Raw genomic sequence first — 21,850 nt, forward strand, 5'->3', positions numbered from 1 at the left:
GTTATATATATGTTGTTTAATATTACAAATATACACATAGATATTTTTAGATTCCATATGAGATCATACAGTATTTTCTTTCTCTGTCTGACTTTTTTCACTTAGCATAATGCCCTCAAGGACCATCCATGTTGTTACAAATGGCAAGATTTCATTCTTTTTGTGGCTGAATAATGTTCCATTGTGTATATATATGCCACATCTTCTTTATCCATTCATCCATCAACAGACACATAGGTTGTTTCCATACCTTGGCTATTATAAATAATGGTGCAGTGAATATGGGGGTTCAAATATCTTTTCAAATTAGTCTTTTCATTTTCTTCAAAAAAATACCCAGAAGTGGAATTGCTCGGTCATATGGTAGTTCTGTTTTTAATTTTTTGAGGAACTTCTATACTGATTTTCATAGTGGCCACATCAGTTTACATTCCACCAACAATACCACAAAGTTTCCCTTATCTTTACATTCTCACCAACACTTGTTATTTCTAGTCTTTTTGATAATAGCCATTCTAACAGATAGGAGGTGACATCTCATTATGGTTTTGATTTACATTTCTCTGATGACTGTGATGTAGAGCATTTTTTCCATATGCCCATTTTTTACTTAGAGTGTTTGGTTTTTTTTCCTGTTGAGGTATATGAGTTCTTTACATATTTTGATATGAGCCCCTTATCAGATATGATTTGCAAATAGTTTCTCCCATTCACTAGGTTGCCTTTTCATTCTGTTGATAGTTTCCTTCACTGGGCAGAAGCTGCTTAGTTGGATGGAGTCCCACTTGTTTAATTTTGCTTTCATTGCTTGTGCTTTTGGTGACAGATTCCAAAATCATCACTAAGACCCATGTCACAGAGCTTACCATCTATGTTTTCTTCTAGAAGTTTTATGGTTTCAGAGCCTAACATTCAAGTTTTTAATATATTTTGTGTTAATATTTGTGAATGGTGGAAGATAGTGATCCAGTTTCATTCTTTTGCATGTGACTGTCCATTTTCCCAACACCATTTATTGAAGAGACTGTCTTTTCTCCATTGTTTTTTTTTTTTTAAGATTTTATTTATTTATTTGACAAAGCGAGACACAGTGAGAGAGGGAACACAAGCAGGGGGAGTGGGAGGGGGAGAAGCAGGCTTCCTGCAGAGCAGGGAGCCCGATGCGGGGCTCGATCCCAGGACCCTGGGATCATGACCTGAGCTGAAGGCAGACGCTTAACGACTGAGCCACCCAGGTGCCCCTCTCCATTGTTTTCTTCATTCTTGACTCCTTTGTCATAAATTAATTGACCGTTGATGCATATGGGTTTATTTCTAGGCTATTATGTTCCATTGATTTATATGTCTTTTTCTGCCAATATTATAATTTGATTGATTGCTATACCTTTTTTTAATTACTGCAGCTTTTTTAATTCACTACTATAGCTTTTTTATTACTATAGCTTTGTAATATAGTTTGAAATCAGAAAGTGTGATACTTTCAACATTGTTCTTCTTTCTTATGACTTTTTGACTATTTAGGATCTTTTATGATTCCATATAAATTTTAGGATTGTTTGTTCTGTTTCTGTGAGAAATGCCATTGAAATTTTGATAGGGATTACATCGAATATATAGATATAGTATGACACTTTTAACAACATTAATTCTAATCCATGAACATGGAATATCTTTCCATTTATTTGTGTCTTCAATATCTTTAATGTTTGTAGTTTTCAGTATACAGGTCTTTCACCTCCTTGGTTAAATTTATTCGTAGATATTTTAACCTTGTTGATGCAGTTGTAAGTGGGATTGTTTTAATTTCTTTTTCTGATGGTTCATTATTAGTATATAGGAAAACAACAAATTTTTTTTGTATCTTTCAACTTTGCTGAACTTGTTTATTAGTTCTAACAGCTTTCTGATAGTGTCTTTAGGGTTTTCTATATATTAATACCACCATCTGCAAATAGTGACAGGTTTACTTCTTCCTTTCCTATTTCCTTTTTTTTTTTTAATTGCCTAATTTCTCTGGTATTGTGTTGAGTAAAAGTGGCAAGAGTGGGCATTCTTGTCTTGTTCCCGATCTTAGAGGAAAAGCTTTGAGCTTTTTACCATTGAGTATGGTGTTATCTGTGGGCTTATTGTACATGACCTTTATTATGTTGAGATATATTCCCTCTATACTGCTTTGTTGAGAGGGTTTTTTTTTAATCATAAAAGGGTGTTGAATTTTGTCAGATGCTTTTTCTGCATCTGTTGCAAAGATCATGATTTTTATCCTTCATTTTTTTGTGCGTTTTATTTTGTTTTTTAGATTTATTTATTTGACAGAGAGAGAGACAGTGAAGAGAGGGAACACAAGCAGGGGGAGAGGGGGAGTGAGAAGCAGACTCCCCGCTGAGCAGGGAGCCCCATGTGGGATTCAATCCCAGGGCACGGGGATCATGACCTGAGCTAAAGGCAGACAACCGACTGAGCCACCCAGACGTCCATGTCCTTCACTTTGTTAATGTGGTGTACCACATTAACTGATTTGCAGATGTTTAACCATCCTTGCATCCTTGCAGTAATTCCCACTTGATCATAGTGTGTGATTTTTTTAATGTATTGTTAAATTATGGCTTGCTAATATTTCATTGAGGATTTTTCCATCTATATTCATTAAGGATATTGACTTGTAATTTTTCTTCCTTGTCTGGTTTTGGTATCAGGGTAATGCTGGTTTTGAAGCATTACCTTCTATTTTTTTGGAATACTTTGAGAAGGATTGGTATTAATTCTTCTTTGAATGTTTGGTGGAATTCACTAGTAGAGCCGTCTGGTCTGGACTTCCATTTATTGAGAGCTTTTTGATTAAAGATTCAGTTTCCTTACTAGTAAAATGCTTTATATGAGTACAGCTACTTGCACTTTCTTTTGGTTTCCACTTGCACAGAATATCTTTTCTCATCTCTTCACTTTGAGTCTGTGTGTATTTTTACATCTAAAATGAATCTCTTGTAGATGGCTTATAGATGAGTCTTGGTATTTTATCCATTTAGCCACTCTGTGTCTTTTGATTGGAGAATTTAGTCCATTTATATTCATGGTAATTATTAATAGGTATGTGTTTATTGTCATTTTGTTAATCGTTTTCTGGCTATTTTTGTCGTTCTCTGTTTCTTCTCTTACTCTCTTCTTTTGTAGTTGGCTTTCTTTAGTGTTATGTTTATATTCTCTTTTTATTTTTGTGAATTTAGTATGGGTTATTTCTTTGTAGTTACCATGAGGCTTGCATATAATATCTCTGCAACAGCCTATTTTAAGTTGATAACAACTTAAGTTTAATCCCATTGTAAATCTCAACATTCTTGCTCTTCCCTCTCATGTTTTATGTTTTTGCTGTCACATTTTACATTTTTTATCTTACATATCCCTTAATTAATTATCATAACTATAGCTATTTTTACTACTTTTGGCTTTTAACCTTCATACTATCTTTATAAGTGATTAATTCACTATGTTTACTATGTATTTACCTTTCCAATGAGGTTTATTTTCATATGCGTTCTTAATACTAATTAGCACCCTTTCTTTTCAGCTTAAAGTCCTTTTAACATTTCTTGTAAGGCTGGGTTAGTAGTGATGACTTATTTAGCTTTAGCTTATCTGGAAATTTCTTTATCTGTTTTTCACTTCTGAGTGATAACTTTGCCAGGTAGAGTATTCTTAGTTAGCAAGTTTTTTTTCAGTCCTTGGAATATATCATGCCACTCCCTTCTGGTGTACAATGTGACTGCTGAAAAATCTGCTGATTGCCTTATGGGTGTTCCCTTGTATGTAGCAAGTTGTTTGTCTCTTACTTTTGCTTTTAATATTCTCTTCTCGTCTTTTACTTTTGACATTTTAATTATAATGTGTCATGGTGTAGGTCTCTTTAGGTTCCTCTTATTTGGAATTTGCTGGGATTCCTGCATCTAGATGTCTGTTTCCTTCCCTGGGTTAGAGAAGTTTTCAGCCATTATATTTTCAAATAAAATTTCTGCCTCTATCTCCCTCTTCTCCTTCCTGGGGCCCTGTGGTACAAATGTTAGTCCATTTGATGTTGTCCCTTAAGTCCCTTAAAGTATCTTTACTTTCTGTAATTCTTTTTTTGTTTTTGATGCTTTGATTGGGTTAGCTCCACTGCCTTGTCTTTGAGTTGTCATCTGGTCTGCTCTTGAACCTTTTCAGTTCAGTTATTGTATTCTCCAACATTGTGACTTCTGTCTGACACTTTTTTTTTTATATTTTCCATCTCTCTTTTCAAATTCTTACTGCATCCATTCATTCTTCTCAGTTTGGTGAGCATCTTTATGACCATTGCTTTGAACTCTTTATCAGGTAAATTACTTATCTCATTTTATTAAAGTTTTTAATTCTGAGGTTTTATCTTGTTCTTCCATTTGGAACATATCCTCTGTTATTTCATTTTGCTTGACTCTGTTGATTTCTATACAGGATGTGAGATGACTGCTTCTCCCAGTCTTTCAAAGGAGTGGCCTCATGCAGATGAACCTTGTCCTTCAACCCTGCATTAGCTCTTGATTGTCTCTTAAATCTTTGTGCTTGTCCAAGCTGCCCATTATATTCTTAATAGTTCCCAGTAATTGAGGATGTGCCAAGATCTCTGTATCCCATATGGGAGGATCTCAGCACTTAGGTTCAGGCTGACTGGAAACCACATGCTCAGGTGTCAGCTTTTTTTAAAAGTATGCAAATATATACAGTCCTGTGTATCACAAGTGGAAGCCCCACTGACCACAAAAACCAGGTGATCTGGAGGTGTCTGTTGGGTGACAGCCACAGAGATTGGGGCTCCAGACAAGTGTATAAGCCCTTTCCTGGGTGATACTGATGAACTGGAGCAAGGCCAAGAGAGAGAGCCAAGATGGCACCCACAGCCTATGTTCCTTGAGAGTGTGCCATAGACCTCTACATGTATGCCAGACCTGAAGCTTGCTCCTCAGGCTGAATCTCCAGGACAAGCAAAGGGGCCTCCTTCACAGAAGACTGAGGATTGTGCCTCAGTCCACTGTCTATGCAGTGTCCTAAGTTGGTAGCCTGCCAAGAACCATCTTTACGATTGCCACAGTCCCGTGGGACCCAGAAATCCAAGCACCCCTAGCCACCATGTGATTAAGTAAGGAGTATCTACGGGGTGACAGCTGCAGAAACCAGGGCACCAGATATGTGTAAATCTCCCCTCCAGGATACACTAGTGCTTTGGAGCATGTTAGAGGGTGAGCACAAGTCTCCAGAAAGGATTACAGCCAGCCCCAAGATGCCTGTTTAATTAAATACTGCCCCTCAGGCCTCAGTCATGATGATTAGCTTATAGCTCTCCTTCATTGAAAGACTGAGCCCCTCGGTTTGTTGCCTATTGCTGTGCCCTGGGGGTAGTAGCTGTTTAAGAACTCTTTGTCCTTTGGTTACAGTCCTGTGGGACCCACAAGTGTAAGCCCCACTGGCCACCAGAGCCAGGTGATGTAGAGGTATCTTCTGGCAGCAGTCCCAAAACTCAGGGTGCCAGACAGAAGTATGAGCTCCTTTCTGGGTGACACTGATTATCATAGTCGTATGGGACCAGGAGTGCAAGCTCCCCTGGCCTTCAGAGCCAGGTGATCAAGAGGTGACTCCTGGGTGGCAGCCGGAGAAATTGAGGCACCAGACACACATAAAAGGATCTTTTCCTGGAGATTCTGGTGCTCTGAATCGCAGCAAAGGGAGAGCACAAAGATAGCACCTGCCAGTCTCCATCCCCAGAGAGTGTTCCAGCAGGCTTCTACATGTGTGTGTTAAATTAGATGCCTGTCCCACACGCCAGTGCTTTAACGGAAGCAGGTGAGCCTCCTTCACTTTAAGTCTGGGCACAGTCAGCTGCCTCTGAACTGGGCCCTGGGGCAGGTCAGTTTCTCAGATCACCAGAGTCTTGTGGGTCTCAGGATGCAAGCCCTGTTGGTTTTCAAGATTAGATGTTTTGGGGGTGCCTGGGTGGCTCAGTTGGTAAGCGTCTGCCTTCAGCTCAGGTCATGATCCCAGGGTCCTGGGATCGAGCCCTGCATTGGGCTCCCTGCTCCGGGGGAAGTCTGCTTCTCCCTCTCCCACTCCCCCTGCTTGTGTTCCCTCTCTCACTGTGTCTCTGTCAAATAAATAAATAAAATCTTTAAAAAAAAATGAGATGTTTTAAGGGCTCATATCTCAAGTGTATGTCTTAGAAGTTGGGATGCTCAATATGGGGTTCGAACCCTTCATTCCTCAGGGGGAAGCTCCAGGTTTTGAGTTCCCAGTTATAGGATGCTGCGCTAGGGGTGAGGTTTATGGGGAGACTGTATCCCAGCCTCTCCTACTTGCTCTGATGGTTTTCTTCTCATTTGCATAGTTATCATTCAGCTAGCTTTTAGATTTTTCTAAGAGGAAATTATTTCATATGTTGCTATACAATCTGCATGTCCATGGAAGGAGGTGACTTCAGGGTCTTCCTACACTGCCATCTTGAACTGGAACTCTAGATGCTTTCCTTAGCATGACGATATCTTTATTGTTAACTTTATTATTTCATCTTGATTATACAGAACACAATTAACTTCTAGTTCTTTTTTCTCTAGCACATGATAGTGATGGAAGACATGCTGAAGGACTTTCTTCTCGGAGAACACCTATTATTGGTTGGTAACCAGGTGAGTTATGTATGGCTGGAACTCAATTACTAATGAGTGCATGGTAATAACAGCTTAAAAGTGGTAAGTTTTTTCTCCTTGTTGGAATATGTTTTTAGAGGTGATTCTTTTTTTCCAACTAAATGAGCACTTTTTTTTTTGTGAGATTCTTTTTTCCAACTTTAATTAAGCACAAAAGTTCTTCCACCTTCTAAAATTTAGAATTACCTCAGAGCTGAAATCACCATTCAATCTCCCATCAAGTTCTGTCCGTTCTACCTCATAAACATTGATTCTTCTTTCCCACATCTGTCACCCTAGCCCAGCTCATCATCGTCTATCACCTGAACTGCAGCAGTCCTTTGCTCATATAGCTGTACCTCAGCCTTCCTCCCACTCTGATCTACTCTTCACTCTGCAGCCAGATTGATACTTGTTGAACTACAAAGTCTCTCTTTTTTGCTTAAATTGGCTTCCCGTTGCTCTTAGGTGTAGTCTTCAATATGGCTAATGGTGTCCTGCAGGGTCTGGCCTCTGCCCGCCTTTCTAGCCCTAAGCCTTGTCTCCTTCCTTTGTCTCACTTGGTAGTAGCTTGAGCCACTCTGAACTTCCTTCAGTTTTATCATCTCTGCCCTGGTCCTCGGTGCATGCTGTTCTCTCCATGGAGCACTCCCAGTCCCCTTCTCTACCCCTTACCCCTAACTCCTGAGGGGTCTTCCCTTGTCCCTAGCTGAGTTAGGTTTCCCCTACTTTTATACCTTTCTATCTCCCTGTCATCACACTGGTCATGTTACTCTGTTTACATAGAGAATGATTGTCTTTCCGGGCGCCTGGGTGGCTCAGTGGGTTAAGCGACTGCCTTCGGCTCGGGTCATGATCCTGGAGTCCCAGGATCGAGTCCCGCATCGGGCTCCCTGCTCAGCAGGGAGTCTGCTTCTCTCTCTGACCCTCCCCCCTCTTATGTGCTCTCTCTCTCTCTCACTTTCTCTCTCAAATAAATAAATAAATCTTTAAAAAAAAAAAAGAATGATTGTCTTTCCAACTTATTTATGTGATCCTCAAGGGCAGGGACCATAGTTCTCTTGCTTATCTCTGTGTCCTCAGTTCCTAGAACGCTGTCTGCTACATAGTAGATATTCAGCATGTGTTTATGGAGGCAGTGGATGGACATTTTCTACTTAGAAGGTTCTGATAATGTTCCCCAATTGAATTATCAGATTCACAGTGAACAGCAACTTTAGTTTTTTAAATTGGTCTTAAATTAACAATAAACTTTCAGAAGGAGTTTGGTCTTTATTTTTCCTTTTTTTAACTTATAAAAACAATACATATTCTTTATATATTTAGTCCTCAAACTTATGATTTAAAGTGTTGTTGTTGTTGTTTTTTAATAAAAATGGGCAAATTGAATGGCTTACTGATTGAGTGCACAGGTTTGGAAGTTAGCGGGCCTAGAGGTGTAGTAGGAACACTTTCCCTGATGGCTGTGACTGTGGGCAAATTGCTTATCTTACAAGGCTCGGTTCCCTGATAGCAAACCTGGACATAAAAATAGCATGCACTCAGGTAAGAGCCATGTGACTCTGGGGACTGAGGAGAGCTATGCAGGATGAGGGTGAGGTAGAACAGAAGTTTCTTCTCCTTTATGATTAATGAAAAAGGGGCAGTGTGCTTTGAAATTACTCTAGAGCACTATAGAGATGTTGATGGGAAATCTGGTATGCTATGTCTAGTCTATTTGCAGTCCCAAAGAAGAGAACAAGACAGTAGGACGAAGGGCTGGGCAGTGGGGCAGAGCGAAAAGCCGCTACGGCTCTGTGGGTCCATGCCTGGACCCCAGCACCTGGTGCGATAGGAGATCCCACTGATTTTCAGGCTTGCCTCAGGTTGGCTCAGCAACCACTGGGGAGAGCTGGCAAGTTGAGTGTTGTCAGAAGGAGCAAGGCTGGGGGCATGGTTATCACATGCGTCTCTCAATCACCGGGTCACAAACTGCACCTTTCTTCAGCAGATCACAGTGTCTTGCCTTCTTTTGTCCTTGTTCTGTCACCCTCCGCTTTGGAGAAAGAATAATTGACAGAGGGAGATTGTATTCAGTGTAAATTTGCTATGTTTAACTGGCCTTTTTCATATCAGAAGGGTCTTTTGTTCATTCATTAGAAACCTCTAAGACCGTCAGTGTCATATAATAGTACCAATGTTGGAGGAACTTACAGATTTGCTAAGTAAATTCTTACACCCTGTGTCCATTGAATTATCTCGTGAACAAGACTAACTCTTTTAGGCTGTTTGATGTCCTCCTGACATTTGATGTCCTCCATTGTCTAATGCCACTCTGCATACAGCCTGTCTCATTCCTTCCCTCAAACTCTTGTCGTCAGACACATTTAACACTATTCTCCAAACCTGTCTTATCGTAAGTGTCATATCCCAGTCTTTGACCTTAAACCAGCAAGCTCTCTTCTTTCCCTCATCTTTGCCTTTTGAAATTCTTCCAACCCCAGAGTGGCAACATGCTCTCACTGACTGAATTCCTTATTTTGTAAATTTGCAACTGTCAGTGAAGGAAACAAATAAATTAGATAGAATCCAGGGAGTGCCTACTTAAGAGAGTAAGTAGTTAAGTGGTCCATTCAACTGGATAGGTTTATGTACTGACAGGATCAGAAAAGCAGAAAGCTGGGAATCCAGAGACCTACCTTCTAATCCAAACTTTTCAGTTCTCTAGGTGATACTGGATAGATTGCTATTACTCTTTAATGGGCTTTTTCTTTATTCTTCTCTCTCTCTCTTTTTTCCCTTATCTGTAAAATGATGGGATTGGAATTGGTATTTTGTAAGGTCCCTCTGGCTCTAATATTCTATAATATGCTTCTTTAATAAAGTTTTCCTGAACAAAGGCCTGAAGCTTTGGCCCCATTCCCTGAGCTGTTATAGCAGCTCAGTTATCGATTTCTTTTGGCTTGCCTTAGACTTATGTATCTACCTGCCATCTCTCTACTAAACAGAGAGAGAACCCCTTGAGAAAAGCTTTAGTTATTTTTGACTAGCATGCAGTAGACATTCAACAAATGTTTGCTGAATCAATCAGAGCCTGTTCATCTTATAGGTGAAATTTGGTACCCTTTTACCCACCTCTCCCTGTTACCCCACCCCCAACCCCCAGCCCCTTCTCTACTCTGTTACTGGGTTCAACTTTTTTTTTTTTTTTTTAATTCCACATATAAGTGATACCACACAGTATTTGTCTTTCCCTCTCTGGCTTAGTTCACTTCTCACAGTGCCCTCCAGGTTCATTAGAGTTAGACTCTTGACTGCTTCCATTTGGTACATACAAGGCAGTGTGAAGCCACCTGCAGTATTTGTTGGCAAAGGCAGAGCAAGAACCCCACAGAGGTGTGTTTTGCTGAGGATGGAATGGAGTTTCATGTTCTCCTTCCCTGCGCTTGCCTCAGAGTTCTGATCATCTAGATTTCTTATTCAGGAATGTGTGCTTTTACAGCCATAGTAACTCAGCCCATAGTAACTCATCAGTAGCTTTGAAAATGTCTTGCTTCATTGATCAGTGGCATTTCGGCACCTCTCAATATTCTATGCACCTTCTCACCTGCGCCCTTATTTCTATCTCGTGAAACAGAATAACAAATAAAGGAAAAAAAGACAGGCAAGTAGAGGTAGAGCTGGTAGGTTGGGGACTGCTGACTCTCATGGGGCGATGTCACTGGTGTTTTCACTCAAATGCAAAGTGACAAGTGAGAAAATGTCTATTTTAGTCACATGATTAATTTTTTAAAATTTTCTTAAAGATTTTATTTATTTATTTGAGAGTGAGAGTGAGCGAGAGAGAGAGAGAGAGAGAGAGCACAAGCAGGGGGAGGGGCAGAAGGTGAGGGAGAAGCCGACTCTGCACTGAGCAGGGAGCTCACGCGGGGCTCCATCCCAGGACCATGGGATATGACCTGAGCAGCCGCTTAACCAACGGAGCCATCCAGGTGCCCCCACGTGATTTATTTTGAACCTAAGTAAACTATTTTTAGCAGTTGATCAGGCTCCTTTCTTTCTCTTTCTAAAACGTTACATGATGACTACTCAAAAAAGAAAAGAAAGAAATCAGAAGTATGGCTTTGGGGATTCAGCATTGGCAGAGAAGCCAGCAGTGGGTTGGTGTAATTACACAATAAAGTGGGATGAACGCTCTTAATACAAACTGTCTATAGACACATACAGTCTACCTGGCCTTCTGTTTGCAAACTAGAAACTGGCCGAAGTCCATGAAAGAAACTTTCTCATAGTTGAAGTTACACATTTGGAGATGTCTCGAAAGATTGCTCTGTTATCAGGAGCAGCTTTTACAATGAGCAAATTCAAGAGTAAGTGGTAATCTTGAGGTATCTCAAGGTTTATCATCTTTATAAGCCCAGTCCCACCTTTTCTTTCCATATAATACTCTCTTTTTGAAGAAACCTGATATTAGACAAGATTTTATAACTGTTGGGAAGCTGAGAAGAGTTCCGTAAAAATCACTTACCGTAGCAAAATTAAGTAGCCCACATCTTATTTTGGTGAAGTAAAATTGATTTTTTTTTTTATCCTTTCAATTTTCTGTGTCGGATTTTATGGCACAGTGTGGCAGCTTTCCAGTAAGAGAAGCAGAATTGCTGCCTTTCAGCCAAAAGGGGTAGGTGCCTGAAATTACACACGTCTGATGGTCCCTTGTACATAATGCTGCATATTGTAGAATGACTTTTGTATGCTGCTACATGCATTATTTTCCACTGCTTTAATTATAACATCACATGTGCCTTTGATGCAGTTAGGAGTCCTCATGCTGGCTTTTTTTTTTTTTTTTAAATCATAGCATGAGTTTCTATTTATTTTAGCTTTCCTGAAAGGAAAAAAAAAGAAATGCCTATTTATTTTTGAGTCAGTGAAGCTTCTTCTGTCCCAACTCTACTGGAGAATAAGCCTCGTTTCTTCGCATATTTTCTTTTCCTTTGATTTATAGAGCTGTATTCTGTTTGATACACAAAATAATTGATTGTGAATGGGGTTATAGAATCAACCTATAGGTGCATAATTTTTGTTGTTTAAAAACTCCCTAAGAATAAACTTATGATTTTATGTAAGAACGCTTGAATTTTGAGAGACAGTTGCATTTTATCACATATTTGAAGGAAGAACTATTCCAGCCATACAGTGTTTTAAAATGCTCATGTATCCCCTTACATAAGAGTTATTTTTCTGATATGTAGTATTTTATTTTAGGGGATAAAAATTTAGATAAAATTGCAAAGCAAATCACCAAATTTTAATTTATATTAATGAGACATAGTTAATGATTTGCAATGACTTCTAAATGAATATAATCTAGTAATTTGCCAGATTTGTCTCCTTGCTTCCTCCCATCCTTCCTTCCTTCCTTTTTTTTTTTTTTTTTTGGTTTCTTTCTTTCTTCGTTTTTGAGCCAGCCCTTTGTATCATTTTACCAATAATAGTGGTGTGGTGAAATTTTCATACTTAAGCTCTCCTTGGATTCCACAGTTCATATTGTTTGCCCTTATCAAAATTCTGTTGTGTTATGTCTTTACCAAATAAAAAGTCAGCTCTGGCTGATTTTCATATAGGATGTCTCCTTTATCCCTGACTTTCATGTGCTTCATGTTTTTACAGTACTGATTCTTTAGGTATTCTTTTCAGTTCCATCATTAGAAAATAACTCTTAATTTTATTTTCCTGCTAAAAGTTATGAGTGGCTCCTGTTTGCCTATCAGATAAAATCTCTTTCATAGGCACACTCAAAACAAATTGTGACCTGGCTCCTTTTATAATTTTAATTCTTCCAAATTCGAGTTTCTTACCCTCCCAGAGTAAACCAGGCCCTTTTGCGCCCTCCCCCCGCCTTTTTTCATACTGTTTGCTTCATACGGTACTTCCCCTTGTCTTTGCCAAGGAAAGTCCTGCCAGTTTTCAAAAGCATGTTTGATGTTCCTTCTTCAATGAAGCCATTCTTAGTCTTTCCCAAATTGAAATAATCTTGGTTTTTCCTGAAATTTTATAGTATTTTTTCACTCTTAAGTTGTTGTGATATGTATTTGATTTCATCTACAATTGAATTATAAGTTTCTTATGAGTAAGGGTTAAAAATGGTAATATTTGTACATTTTCTAATTTCCAGTTTCCTTTTTTTAAAATCATGTCATTTAGTTCTACAACAGCCTTTTGAGGTAAATATTTTTATGTTCCACATTTTACAAATCAGCCTTTTAAAACTCAAAAAGGTTAAAATATTTGCTCAAGATCATATTAGTTAGTTAATGGCAGAGTTAAGGCTCAGACCTCCCAAGCTCAAACTTATTTTTCCGCCATAGCACACTAATGCTTACACTAGTAACAATAATAACAACAGCAACAACAGTAATACTATGTAATTGCTAACTTTGGTTGAGTGCCTATAGTAGGCCAGGACAGTGCTTCACATACAGAATACAGGGCATTTTCTAACTTTCTACAAAAACTAGAGTATATAATGAACCCCTTTGTGCTAGTTACTTAGCCTCAAAAATTAACAACATTTTATCCAACTTGTTTTATCTATTTCCCCTACACTTTTTGATGTTGTCTTTTCATACATTATTCTTTTACATAATGCATTTTTCTCATAGCTATCTCAGTATTTATTTCTAATATACCCACAATTCATTATTACACCTAGCAAATTGATAATAATCCCTGAATATACTCTGATACCCTATTTTCAGTTTTCCTCAGTTATTTCCAAAGGTGTCATTTTACAGTTTATTTCAGTCAGCATTTAAACAAGGTTGGTAATTGTATTTAGCTGAAAAAGGAGATATATAGTCTCTTTGAAAAAGGAAAGATATACCTTCCTGTTCTCTTTATCCTGAGAGGTGCTAACAAATGTTCATGAATATAAACATTTTATTCAGAATTATACCAATATTGATAAACTTCTGAGGAAATATTGTATAGAGTATTTTTGTTAAGCCAGTTTAAGTCCCTGATTAATTTGTACAGTGACATCAAACCATACCCATTTTTTTTTCCAGGCTAGAAATAACTGCTTTCTTTTCTGATCTTCATAGCCTTTGACTTTGAGATATTTACACACGATGAAAATCAGTAAACATATATTTAGTGCCAACTAAGCAGAACTCTATGCACATTGTTACTATATAATTCTATATAATTCTTTGTATCTCATTCCACCTATTAATCATAAGCTTACTGTGATCATGGACTTAGTTTTTCTCCTGGTAAAGTCATGTTTGTTGAATTATTTAGTATCGAGAGACTGTGAGTATTTTATTGCCAAAATTAAAGAATGTGAGAATTTTGCTAATTAATCATTTGAACTGAGCCCTGGCAGGTTACTACCACGCAACATCAGAAAAATACCATGTTGCCATGCCAGCGTAATTGTGTAGGACCTGTGAAGGGACTGAATACTTTGTCCCGAAATCTTTTTGCCTGTAGTACCCAGCTGGTAGTGGCAGCAGGGAATTTGATGACTAAGTATGCTGTGCTTCCAGTAGCCCCAACAGCCTGGGAGTCCCAAGCCTATGAAATACTTGGGTTTATCAAATACAGTGACATTCATCTTTATGTTATGTTACATTGTGGTGTGTCCCTTCTCCAACCCCTTGCTTAGTGAAGTTGCTTGAATTGCAATCGGGAAATTCTTTACCATTCTACCACCTTCTCTCTCATATTTAGTCTGTTGGTCCAGTGTTCCTTAGTGAATTTTTTTCCGGCACTTATTCTAAATCTGTATTTTGTTCTTGCACATACATTGATTCTCCCCCCCACCCACGGTATTTGTCATAGCTCCTTTGGTCATACCTAATGACCAAACTAAGAGTGTACCTTTGCCGTTTATAGCAACACAGTATTTCAAAGAGAAATTACAGGGATGTGGCTTTTATGATTCCTGTTTGAAAAAGAGGTTATGACTTTGACAGAAAGCTTTATAAGTCAGCATATTTGCGAGCCATGCAAACTTGTAGTGCAGTTGAAATGTATGTCTTCTCATCTGACTTTTGGGTACTGTTCCTTGGCTCTGTGACAGGGAAGACATTTGTGCAAATGTTTAGGATTGTTTACCATTCAGTTTTAATAAAATTTTTTTGATTACCTAAGTAATGTATGTTTGCTGAGAGAATTCAGAAAATAAGAAATTTCCAAAGATTCATAGAGCAGTAATTTCACATTTTATTATGGGATTACAGAATATTAGAATAAAAATAGTGTTTAGAGACCAGCTTGTCTAGGCCCTCTATATTCAAATGAGCAGATCTAGGCTCAGATGGTGGTAGAGACCTCCGTCTGGGGACAGATGAAGCAGAGAGCATAATCCAGGTCTCTTAACTGCTAGTATATTAAGGTTTTCAAGTGGAAGCAAAGAATTAGAAAGTTCAACATTTGATGAACATTATAAGGTTTAAAAAAGCAGCTGTCATTTATTTCTCCTGATTTTACTGTAATATTAGTCTCTTTAGTTTGTTATTTTTTACTGCCGTTGGTAGTGGTTAATGACCATCATATAGTAGCTTTTTAAAAAAGGAAATGAGGACACTAGGCAGAAATCATCTATAAATATTAAACAGACTGATCTAACTCCATGAATGTTATTAAAGAATTAGGGGGAACTGGAAGGAATGCCCTAAGTTCAGAGAAACACGTGAGGGAAAGTGAATACTAGCAGTGGTAAACACTCCTTGGAGTCCATTTTAAAAATTACTGCAGAAGGAAAGATCCCATTTGACTTTCTCAGTGTTCTCCCTCTTGAACCTTGGATTCTCTACAGGGAGTTCCTGGACACATGTTTTAGGCTGTTATAACCTTGGAGTCACTGATCTTGACTCTGTGACATCAGGATCTAAACTCCCATGTTCATCAGTTCAGGGAGGCAACCTCTTGACATTTTCTTTGCAGTATGGCGAGACAGAAAACAGCCCAATCTGTTCAATCAGAATGGATGTGCCTTCAAATCCCACTGTGTGCAAGGTTCTTAACTACTTAGAATTTAACTTTGCTTCTCTCCAAAACAGGTACATTACCTCCAACTCACATGGGCTGGCGTGAGGATTCAAGTGATTAAGCACTGAAGGGGTGTGTATGCATACAACAGAGGGCTCCATAAATGTTAGCTTCCTCCTCTTTGTTTGCACAAAGGGAGCAGAAGCTTCCTGGAACAGCTTTCTCCCTCCTTTAGCAGGAGCACGTCGCATGACTTCCCTTTCCTTTCTTACTTTCTTTTCTCAAATTTTAGTAGTTATTCCCTGCAGGTTATATGTGAGGCGCTGGTGAGAGGCACATGAACTGGGGGCTGATCCTGGCCCCACCGAGCCAGTCCTCTTGCCGATGCACCTGACACGTTACTAGAATACAGTGTGGTGAGTGCTGTCAGATAGTGGTTTAGGAACCCAAAGGGGGAAACCATTCTGGTGCTCAGAGCAGAAGGAGAGAAAAGAATGGGAAAGTCATGCAAAGCTTCTGGGAAGTAAGACGTTTCATCAGAACACTAAGGAGTGAGTAGAAGAAGATGGCTGGATGGGGGAAGGATGGGCTGTTCTAGTCAGAACAAAAAACATAAGCAAAGATGTGGAAGCACAAAGTTTCTGGAGGTTGTTGGTTGATGAAGAACGTGTTTGAGTGAGGGGGTGCCTGGGTGGCTCAGTCTGTTGAGTCTGCCTTCAGCTGAGGTTCCTGGAATTGAGCCCCAAATTGGACTCCCTGCTCAGCGGGGAGTCTGCTTCTCCTTCTCCCTCTGCCCTTCCCCCTGCTCATGCTCTCTCTCTCTCAAATAAATAAATCTTTAAAAATAAAAAAAAAAGCACATGTTTAAGTGAGACTTACAGAGGGCTGACATAGCAGTTTGCAAGTTTACCTGCTACAGTAGGGATCCTTCATTTAAGTCCCAGGACATTTACTCTTAGCCCAAACCCCATCCCTAGACTCATCTTTTCTTGCATGCTCTCCATTCCTCTTTAGGTCTTCTCTCCTGCTCTACTCCCTTTTCCTCCTTCCCCTTGATGAGATACAGATGGCATTTCCCAAGTTATGGATGTTCTTCTTGTCCAGGAAGACAAGTCTACAGCCTTTTTCTTTAAAGGATTTTACTGCTAATCTCTCTGAAGAAACAGGATAACTAAAATAATAAACCTGAGGAATTTGAAAGAATCTCAGAATCTTTCAAAGTCCTTAAAGTCATGGTCCCTGATCTTTTCTCTCATAGAAACTGAAAGCATGTTTATTTCCTATCCTCTGTTTGATTCCTGTCTGTGGGACATAATATATTCCCTACTTCTCTTAATCCTGTAGTTAAAGGGCCATCTGACTCCTACCTCTTCAAAGGTTCTTCTCTCCAGTAGATTGTCAGAAAGAACACAATGAGACAGAATAGTAATGTAAAAGAAGGCACCATTCTCATGAGACAATTTGTATTTTTTTTAAAGATTTTATTTATTTATTTGACAGAGAGAGAGAGAGCGCACAAGCAGGGGGAGCTGCAGGCAGAGGGAGAAGCAGGCTTCCCGCAGAGCTATGAGCCCGATGCGGGACTCGATCCTAGGACCCTGGGATCATGACCTGAATTGAAGGCAGACGCTTAACCAACTGAGCCTCCCAGGCGTCCCAAGGCAGTTTGTATTTTTTCAGATCTCTCATTCCACAGCTTCCCTTTCCCTTTTTAAATTTTCACTCACTAAATATTATCCTCACTAAGAGTTAATAATGATGTAAAAGCTATTTATTTCATCCTAATTTCTATTAAAGAATACACATTTTACATACAGAATAATGACAAGTAAAGATAAATATTCACAGGAACAAAATGAAAATGGTAGCAGATTTGTTTTAGCAGTTGCACATTGGGTAATGTTTTGTTTTTTATATTTCCCAGTAAGGAAAACGAGTATGTGTAGCTTTTATGGTGGAAAAATAAGATACTATTTATGTATTTATTCAGTTAAAGTAATCCTCAGGATTTTCTGTTCTAGGCGAAAACTACGATTGAAAAGAGCAAATCATTGTAATTGTTCCTTTTTGCTCAGGATATTTACAGAAATTCCTTCTGAGGTTATGCTTTTAGCATTTCCTCGAAGGAACTGTCAGAGCTTTTAAAATGAAGTCAGAAATGACCTGATGAGATCTCTGTTCTAGAAAAATAACTAAACAACTTGTGGGCTGGCCTGTTGTGAGTCCGGAGGAAGGACACCAAGTAGGATCTTTTCTAAGATTTGGAGCAAGACGATGGGCCTCCCTTGAGTAGTGACAGTGCATTGGAGAGGAAGGAGCAGATATGGGAAGCAGGCACTTCAAAGTAAACAATCCAAAATTAAACTGCCTGTTTTTAAAACTAGATTTCCCTCCCCCACCCAGCAAATGCACTTCTCCCCTGTTTCATTTGTCAGTAAATGGCACCACCTTCCCCCCTGTTGCCCAAGATAGAAACTTTGACTTCTCTTCATCCCCACATCCAGTCCATCACCAAATCCTGTTAGTTCTTTTCCCTAGATATCTCTTTAATCCCTCCATTTCTTCTGCTCCTTAGTTGAAGCCACCATCATCTCCTGTTGGTTGAAGGAGTTTCCAAACTGCTTTCCTGTGCTTTCATTCTTTCTCTCTGCCAGATCATTATAATAGCAGAGTGATTTTCCAAAAATCAACATCTGATCCTATGACTCCCCTACTGCAGTGGCTTCTCGGTGCTTTTAGGAAACAGTCCAGACTCTTCTAAGTGGCTTCCAAGGCTTTGCCAGGGCTAGACCCTGCGTGCCATTTTTGTTTTGTTTCTTACCACTCCCTTCCCTCGTTCCTGCTCTAGCCTTTGATTTCTGTCAGACCTGTCCAGCGCTCCAGCTCACGATTACCCTCAAGTCTTTGCACATACTGTTCTGTTTACCTGGAACACTCCTCCCCCTCCTCCTCTTCCCCTTTACCTCCTTAAGTCTTTGATACCCCCCAGTAAACATCACAGTGTGTGGTGGGCCTTCCTGAGCCCTTTGCTGAAATCTTCAGGCGTCTTGGATGTCCCATATCATAACACTTATTACGGGTGTATCTATTATATTTGCTCACTTGTGTGTGTTTCCCACTAGATTGTAAGCTGTGATTGCGGCCATGGGTTGTGGCTGTTCTATTTACCTTCATATCTTGCTCAGCTAGTACAGTACCTATAACATTATGTGTTAAAATAGTTGATGAATTAGAAAAGGGAGGGAGGGAAGATAGGAAGGAAAGAAAGGAGAGAAAGGAGTGAGAAGAAAGAATAAAAACATTTTGCAGGTAGAGATCACACAGGTTCTAGTAACATTTTGAAGGAGGTCATGGGGATAAAACAGAGTAGTCAGAAACATTCCAAGATTCATTCATGGAGCAGCTGGGTACATGGCAATACTCTTATATACTGGGATTAAAAAGAAAAAGGAGTAGGTTTCGGTGGCAGCATAATGAGTCCAGTATGAGCATCTGGTGCAGAAGTTCAATCGACAGGGATAGGGGATCTCAGCTGGAGCTTAGGAAAGAAGTGTGAGCCATGTGTGATGACTCCAGTTATGCGAGTGAGTGAGATTGCCCAGAGAGAGTATATGGAGCAAGAAGACAGCTGAGGTTGACGTTCTGAAGACCCTAATATAAAGAAAACAGCAAAAGAACTCCCTGGTGGCAGCTGGGGAAGTCACGTCCCATCCTACATTTATGGGACTTGTAAGCCCCTAAAACAGTGTGTTGCTCAGGAGCAGTCTGAGAAACCATGGCTGATTCAGTAACTTGGGAAGTGGGGAGGGAGCAGGAACTGCCAATAGTAGCTTTTCGTGATTTGTTTCTTTCAGGAAATCCTCTATATTTCTGACATTACAATGCATTTATGATACTTGCTTTTCTCTAGATTCATTGAAGTTAACAGATGTGATATATTAACAAATACATTTTACTCATCTGAATGTATCTATTTTAAATTTTATGTGTGTTGTAGCATGCCATTTAAAGCTTATGGAGCTTTGTAGTATACATGCAAATGTGAAAATATTTTCCTTCTCTTTGTTTCCATGTTAGGCTTATAATATTTTGGGAGAAATCCAGTTATCAGATTGCTAGAGGATGAAATGATCCATTGTTCTTACTTTCATGTGTTTGTCAGTTTGACAGTCAGCTCTGATAACTGAATCTTTCACAGGCGAAATGTGTAAATTGGATCATTTGCAAATCTTGTCCGGTTTTTACAAGTCTGTAACTCATCATGGTTTCAAGTATTCATGATCTTTTTTAACATGGTCACAGTATATATCTTACTGGGATTTATACCCTTTTCCGGTACTTTGCAAATTCTCTGCATTCATTCATTCATTGGACACGTATTTATTGAGTACCTTTTTCTGTCAGACACTCTGCAGGGCTCTGGGGATATAGCAGTAAGTGGGCCTGGACCTGCCCCCATGGCACTTTAAGTTCATAGAACAGTGAATAAGAGAGACTTTAAACAAGTTGTCTCTCATATAAATCTATTTATGCTTAAGAAGGAAAAAATACAGGTGCGTGTGGGAGATGAGGAAGGACCTGACTTATATCGGGAGGTAGTAAAGGCCTTTTTGAGGAGGGAATTAAGATAATGAATGAGAATGGCTAGGATAGCGAGTGAGAGAAAGCTGTCCTGGAGGAGAAGGATATGCTTGTGCAAAGCCCTGAGGTAGGAAGAGCTTGGGATCTTTGAGAACTGAAGGAAGTTGAGTGCGACCAGAATGGTGTTTGGGAGGAAACGAGTGACACACAGGAGGGCTGGAGGGATGGGTAGGACCTTGCAGGCCACAGGACGGATTTTCAGATTTATTCTAAATGCAGTGAGAAGCTATCAGATAGGGTTGAGCAGGAGAATGACATGATCTAATTTATCTGTTAAGAAGATTACTCTGGCTACAGTGTGGAAAATACGTTCAAAATAGCATGAATGGATATAGGGAACTGTTGTGAGACTACTGCAGATATGTATTCTTGCTGTACAAAGTACAGTCTGCAGACCGGCAGCATTGGTCCCAACCTGGAAATGTCTTAGAAATACATAGTCTCAGACCCCACCCCAGACCTACTGAATCAGTCTGCATTTTAACAAGATCTCAAAGCTGATTCATTTGCTAATCAAAGCACGAGAAGCACTGTTCTAGACAAGATATGACATTGCTTTGGTTTTAAATGATTCCAGAGAAATTTGGCAAACTTAAGATATATTTTGGAAGTAGAAATGAGAGGAATTAGTAATGAATTGGGAGGTGGAGTGAGGATGACTGGGGTTTCTGCCATAGATGGAGACATCATTAATTCATTTGACCAATACTTGAGTGCCTACTTTGTGCCAGCACTGTTCTAGACACTAGCAATACAGTAGTGAACGAAACCACCTTCCCAGTGAGCTGACATTTCCAGTCTGGGAGAAGGATAACACACAAATAAATAAATTGTTAGAATGTTAAATGATAATAAGTGCTTTGGAGAAAGAATTAGTTCTTGATTTTCCTCTGGGAAAAAAAGACTTCCTCCCCTAGCCTTTCCCATCTTTTTGCTCAAAGAACTATCTAGAAGTAATCTTTGATCTTTCTTTTCCTTTATCCTCCCGTATCCAATCCGTCAGCCAGTTTTGTCAACTTTACTTGCAAAACAGCTGGAATCCATTCTTCTCCATTTATACCCCCTAATCTAAGCCATCATGTCTCTCACCTGGACTCTTGCAGTAGCATTCCAACCGGCTTCCCGGTTTCCATCCTTACTCCCTCCCTTATAATTCACTCTCCATACCTAACCAAAGTGATTTTTTTTTTATGATCTGTATTAGTTCATGTCACTTCTCTGCTAAAAAAATCTTCCAGGGGCTCCCCATCTCATAGAATAAAATCCCACTTCTTCAACTTGGCTTGTAAAACTTAGTTGATTAGACCCTACCTACTTTCTTTCTTTTTTTTTTTTAAGATTTATTTATTTTAGAGAGAGAAAAACAGAGCAGTGGGGAGGGGCAGAGGAAGAGAGACTCTCCAACAGACTTCCTGTTGAATACAGAGCCTGACCCAGGGCTCGATCTCACCACCCTGAGATCATGACCTGAGCCGAAATCAAGAGTAGGACTGAGCCACCCAGGCGCCCCACAGCCCTACTTACTTTTATTTCTTTATCTTGTATATTCT

At 39.4% G+C, this 21,850-nt stretch overlaps 1 protein-coding gene across 3 annotated transcripts in view; it reads left to right on the top strand.

Annotated features, from left to right (window-relative positions):
- VWA8 (von Willebrand factor A domain containing 8) overlaps positions 1-21,850 on the top strand; it is a 338,064-nt gene that overhangs the window by 146,405 nt on the left and 169,809 nt on the right. For all 3 annotated transcript variants that reach the window (XR_003609736.2, XM_028105773.2, XM_028105791.2), the window contains exon 20: positions 6,612-6,683. Coding sequence is in view for 2 of the 3 variants with exons in the window: in XM_028105773.2 (XP_027961574.2) it covers positions 6,612-6,683 (72 nt within the window). In the remaining variant the exon portion in view is untranslated. The remainder of the gene's footprint in view (positions 1-6,611; positions 6,684-21,850) is intronic.

The sequence above is a fragment of the Eumetopias jubatus genome, unplaced genomic scaffold (genome assembly GCF_037043125.1).
Source record: "Eumetopias jubatus isolate StellerSeaLion01/CBP00866 unplaced genomic scaffold, mEumJub1_p1.0 scaffold_3, whole genome shotgun sequence".
Lineage (NCBI taxonomy): Eukaryota > Metazoa > Chordata > Mammalia > Carnivora > Otariidae > Eumetopias > Eumetopias jubatus.